The following is a 6,000-nucleotide window of genomic DNA, read 5'->3' on the forward strand; positions in this document are numbered from 1 at the left end:
AGCCCACTCTTTCTCCCTCATATGTAGCCCCAAGTATGTCTGAAAGACGAAGAAAGGGAGAGAAAGCCCCTCTCTGGAAGCTCACTGGAAGTGCAAGGGAAAGTTGGCAGAGGTCCAAAGTGATGTGTTCAAAAAAGATGGAGCTTTTCTGTAGGTCTTGTAATATGGGAGAGGTTCTTCCCAACTGGGGCCATTTATCACTCCAGAGTCACAGGTATTCACTGACCAGTGAATATAGATATATATTATATAGATATAGAAATATAGGACCTCCTGTCTGTAGGCTCCACTTTAAATATTTTACATTTAAAAATATTCAGATATACACTCAAAAAAGAGAGAACAAAAGAAAAATGATTGTGCTTAAAACTACTTCCAGGGGGCAGTTGGGTAGCATAGTGGATTGAGAGCCAGGCCTAGAGATTGATTTGAAGGTGGAAGGTAAGGGTTTAAAAAAAAAAGTTATTTCCATCATCTGTAATTGATTTTTCACAATATGTTTAACGTGATGATAATATTATTAAGTTTAACATGATAATAACAAAAATCCCCCATTTATTTCCATGTCCTTTTCATTCGGCAACTTTTTTACTCTTGCAAATTAATGACCTATTTGACTACTTCTTAATTAATTAATTAAATTGTCCCAATAAGTTGCTTTGAGATTCCCAAGGAAATTTTTGCCATAGCCTGATAGGTTGAAACTAGAAGCTTTACTTCCTTGAAATTCCAAAGTTTAGAGTCCCACTTTTCCTTCTCCCAATCCCTGCTGCCTTTAAGAGTGATACCCTTTGTGTATGTATGGGTGTGTGGGTGTAGATTTCTTGATGTGATTCATGGCGTTATTATTTATATTTTAGAATCTCTAATCCCGCGATGACCAGAAGAGAAGATTGTCCAACCTTTCTAACCCGTTTCATGTCACTGTTGCTCTATTTTTGATCCTAAAACTTAGTTTTATTTATTATTCATTTGTTTGTTTGTTTGTTTGTTTATTGATTAAGAACATTTTTGCGTGGTTACGTGATTCTTGTTCTCTAAAACTTCGTTTTACTCTCACCCCATTGTCCCCTCTAGGTACTTAGCTCTCATTTCCTGGGCGGAAAGACATTGTTCATTGTTTTCAATTTACTAATCAAAGGATTAGGAAAAAGACAAAATCTCTACCCAAATGGAGAACTTCTCCCTAGAGGCTAGCGTGGCTCCAGGGTTGCTTCCCGTGTAAGGTTTCTCTCCTTGTACTGTAGATCCTCCTCCTCACCGCTCTTCCTTCTTCTCCCTTCCATGTAGGCCGTGTACAAGATGGCAGACGTGGCCTGTAAATGCCATGGCGTTTCGGGATCCTGTAGCCTCAAGACCTGCTGGCTACAGCTGGCAGAGTTCCGCAAAGTGGGGGACCAACTGAAGGAGAAGTACGACAGCGCGGCAGCCATGCGGATCACTCGGAAGGGCAAACTCGAGCTGGTGAATAGCCGCTTCAACCAGCCCACCCCGGAGGACTTGGTCTACATAGACCCCAGCCCGGACTACTGCTTTCGCAACGAGACCACCGGTTCCTTGGGCACCCGGGGCCGCCTCTGCAACAAGACCTCCGAGGGCACGGATGGCTGCGAGCTGATGTGCTGCGGCCGCGGCTACGACCAGTTTAAGAGTGTCCAGGTGGAGCGCTGTCACTGCAAGTTTCATTGGTGCTGCTTTGTCAAGTGCAAGAAGTGCACAGAAATTGTTGACCAGTATGTCTGTAAATAGCCTGGCAAGGGGGCAGCGCTCTTTTGGCCTCCCCTCCCCAGCTCCTCTCCTCCTCCCCCCTTCAAAAAAAAAAGGTTTTATTATATAAATCTATATAAATATATTTTATATTTCTATAAATAGATAAATAGTAAATAATTAAAAGAAGAAAATGGCAAGGAAATGCTTATTTAAGAGGTTCTGCTTCAGGATCTCTCCGAGGATTGGACTTGGCTGCTTCGCTACTACTCCTTGTGAAGGGAGGTTCCAGACATTAGGAGTGGGGAAGATTTTTTTTTTTTGTCTCCCTGGTTGGTATTCTCAGGATGAGTGGTTAGAACATACCTCCTACCACACTGTCTTAAAAAAAAAAAAAAAAGGGATGGAGGGAGTGAAAGAAGAGGGCCGTCTATTAGTACGAAGTACTTGTGGGTTGGGTGGCGCCATCATCCCATCTACAGAGCCAACCAAAAGACCTTTCCCTTCAGAAAACGGTCATATTTTTTTTAAAAGTCTAGGTCCTCAGGGTTTTGTTCAAAATGTAAATTGTGTCAGTAAGAATCCTTGTGATCTCTCACTCTAGATGCGTGTACATATGCACACACACAGCAGCCCTAGGTCAAGAGTAGAAATGTCCTCTTTTCCTGACCACTGCCTGGGCGCTAGTACCTAAGAATTACGATTTCTCTACATTCCAGTCTAGACTCAGCTTTCCAAATTCCAGATTATTCCTTCTCCAAAGGTCTCCTACAAATTCCTTGTTCCAAGAGGAAGAAAGGGCCATCGAGGCTGCCCTGCTAGGAAGGACGTACACTATGTGTGCCTAGACTGCCAAAAATCGGGCACAACACAGCTGGACTAATCGAACATTTCACTGGGCTTCCTTACGGGAAGCAGAAACTGGTGATGCTGCTGCTTCCCCCATCGAGAAGAGAGGGAGGCCTTTTGAACCAAGCACGATGCACAGATAAGCCAGAATTGGCTAGCTGGCCTTAATCCTTGTCTTTGCTCCAGATGTACAATTTTTCTTTGGTATTAAATGCCCTTCACTGAGATTTTTCGCCACCTTTAATGAACACTTTTGACTTTCATTGTCTCTCTTCATTTCAGAGCCTCTATCTTAGGGTCTCAGCTACAGAGTTTGCTATCTAGTAATAGGAAAGGAGACTGAGTGAGAAATGGAACCTGCTCTGAAACCTTTCCTAATAATCAGAGAGCAGGAGGACAGAGACAATAGACGGTGTCAGAGATGAAATTCAAGCTTCGAATGCACTTTCCTTTTGGGCTTCACTGTGCAAATTATCTGCTAGTTGTTTGATGAATTATTGGCAAAGCACAAATGAAATTAGGGATTCTCTGAATGTTTTCTTAAGGAAGGGGGAATGCTACCCTGAAAACTAGTTATTGAGGTCTAGATAAAAAGGGAAGCTAGGTTTAGGGAGATTCGATGAGGAGGAATAGTGCTAGAAAGAACGGTGATGATTAGGAAAGGGAAATGGAATTTTGAGATTGAGTTGGGGATTGCCTAGATTACAAAAGATAAAAAGAGACTTTGGGGTCCGATTGATACCCAAAAATCTTTTTAGAAATTAATGGGACAAGAAATGGATTTGGGGACTGGTTGCAACATTTCCACACAGATTTCTCCATGCTTGTATATGTGTAGAAAGAAATTTTATGATGTATATCATTGGGGTCAAAAGGTCTTGAGCTCCTTTTCCTACATAGAGATACCACCCATACTTGTGCAATTTTTTTGACCACTAGCCAACAGCATTCACAAGATGGCTGGAGGGAGTTAGAGTATTGGCTATGGCCATATATCAAAGTAAAGGCAATTGGCCCAGGCAATGATAATAAGCAAGCTATGGCTATCAAGTACAGTAACAAAATGCTCTAAAAACCATAGTTCTTTCTATAGTTCTTTCCATCCCCTTTCCCCACCCCAAGAGGAAATATGATTTGTTATAAGACCAAAGAAATCATATGAAGGGAGGTGAATAAATGAATGGTTATATCAGAATGAATCCTGTAGGAATATGGCTGCAGGAAGAGGAAGATGAAAATTTTATTTTCTGACTAGGAGAGCAATTTGTGTTCAAGCTCTTGTGAGATTATTGAATGCCCTGACCCAATTGGGTTGGGGGCTCTTTTGCACTAGGGTTGAAAATCAGTTAGATTTTTTTCAATTATTTTAGATTTTTATCAGTTATTTTCAGAGGCTGCTTGAACCCAGATAGGAGCCATCTGTCTGGAGAAGGTTAAGCCTGATCTTCATGAGCTGAGATAGGACCATTGATACCACTAGAATTGGAGCTAGAAATACTTAAAGACAACAAAAAGATTTGACCTCTACTCAGGATATTTATTTATGTCCAATCAGGATTCCTTGGAGTAATAAATTCTAGGTCAAATTGAAGGCTGACCAAAAGGATCATTTTATTAGGTATAATAATGCCTAAGCAAACAGACTTAGTCCTTTCAGACCAAATAGTCCTACCCAAATCCTAGGCTGTGGTTCTGGAAAGAAGTATATGTGGAAGCATTGCAACCAGCCTCAAAAATTCACTTGTTCAGAATTCCCATAACCCCATCACTTCTTAACAAGTTGGATATAGAGAAAGTTCTTGGGAATATCCCTAGCCTGCTGAATTTAAAGCATCCGAAGGCCTAATGAAGGCCAAAGGATCATAGATTTAGGGCCAGAAGAGACCTTAGTTGTCATCTAGTCCAGGCCACTCATTTTAAAGAAGAAATAACTAAGCCCTGATAGGTTAAGTGACCTGCCCAAGATCCAGGATTTGAACACATGGCTCCTTTTGGTGCAATAAAGGAATATTCCTTTGGATCTTTGACCAGGAACACTCTCCTACTTTCTCAGAATGAAAGCAGCACTAGGAAAATTGGTTGAAAAAAATCTTCATTCAAAACAAAACAGAAACAAAAAACATCTGAAGGCAAAGTCCCATCTACTTAAGTGTTCTGAATCAGGTATCCTAAGAATTGGAATGCCAATTCTCAGGATAAAATGAGGGATTATCTGCCTTTCTGACCTCAGTGGTAAAAATTAAAATTCTTTCTCTATGCAAGACTCAGGCACATTTCCAATAAATGGGTATTGATTTTGAGATCCTGCCCCTGGTCAATAGTGTAATGTCTACTCTATGCCGACTGCTTTACAAATATCTTATTTCATCCTCATGTCTTGGGAGACAGGCGCTAACAGGTGATGAAACTGAGGTAGATAGGTTAAGCGATTTGTCCAAGATTAAATCTCAACGCATGGCTTCTTGACTCCAGGTCCAGCATGATGGCACCACCTAGAGGCCATGCTTAATTTCTCATCACCATATTACCTTAGAACATGGTATTATCATAGAATGTTAGACCAGGAAGAGATCTTAGAGATTAGGAAGACAAATCAAGTCAAATCTCCTTATTTTACTCTGTTAAGGGGAGAATCGGGGAAGCCATTTGTCCAAGGATACACAGCAAGTTCATTGGTTGAATTCTTTCCACAGCTTCACATTTGCCTTATTTCATCCTTAATTTCCCTGTGAAGTAACAATAAAAGATGATTCTCAAGATAAAGAAGGATGTTTTGAAATTAACTTTTCCAACAGAGAAAATCCCCTTGATCCAAGAATTCCCTGGAAAGAAACCTGCAGGACTTTTCCATCACACACTGCCCTATTCTGGGCAGGGACATAGTTTCAATTATTTTTATCTCTAAAAAATAAAAAATGTTTTACATGTTGGAAGAGCTTTGGTACACATTCTGCTAATACTCTTTTAGAAGGGGGTTGAGGGCTACTAAGTAGCTCCGTGGATAAAGAGCCAGGAGGTTCTCAATTCAAATCTGGCCTCAGATACTTCCTAGCTATATGATCCTAGGTAGGTCACTTAATCCCAATTGCCTAGCCCTTACCTCTCTTCTGCTTTGGAACTGATGCTTTAGGTATATATTTTTAAAAATAGTCTCTTAGGGAAAAATAAAATGGGTTTACATGTGAATGGTCAGGTGCCTCACAGAAGAGTTTCTATTTTCACACCAGAAAAATGTTTTGTTTTGTTTTTAAAAATAATTGTCATCATCTTGGGCAGAGAGATTGTAGGACATAAATTAACTAGATTCAGAATTTGAAAGTTCTGCCCTCTTACTGGCTCTTTCTGCATGTCTTTGTATCCCCAGTACTTAGAAAGTTGCCTTGTATGAGAATAAACCTCTAATAAATGTTTGTTTCCTAGCAGTGTGACCCTGGGCAAGTCACT

General features: G+C 40.6%; 1 protein-coding gene across 1 annotated transcript in view; it reads left to right on the top strand.

Annotated features, from left to right (window-relative positions):
* WNT5B (Wnt family member 5B) overlaps nucleotides 1-1,796 on the top strand; it is a 156,913-nt gene extending 155,117 nt beyond the window's left edge. The window contains exon 6 of the mRNA XM_044677495.1: nucleotides 1,291-1,796. Coding sequence (XP_044533430.1) covers nucleotides 1,291-1,749 — 459 coding nt within the window. The 3' untranslated portion in view covers nucleotides 1,750-1,796. The remainder of the gene's footprint in view (nucleotides 1-1,290) is intronic.
* The last annotated feature ends 4,204 nt before the right edge of the window (nucleotides 1,797-6,000 follow it).

This window comes from Gracilinanus agilis, chromosome 5, assembly GCF_016433145.1.
Source record: "Gracilinanus agilis isolate LMUSP501 chromosome 5, AgileGrace, whole genome shotgun sequence".
Classification (NCBI taxonomy): Eukaryota; Metazoa; Chordata; class Mammalia; order Didelphimorphia; family Didelphidae; genus Gracilinanus; species Gracilinanus agilis.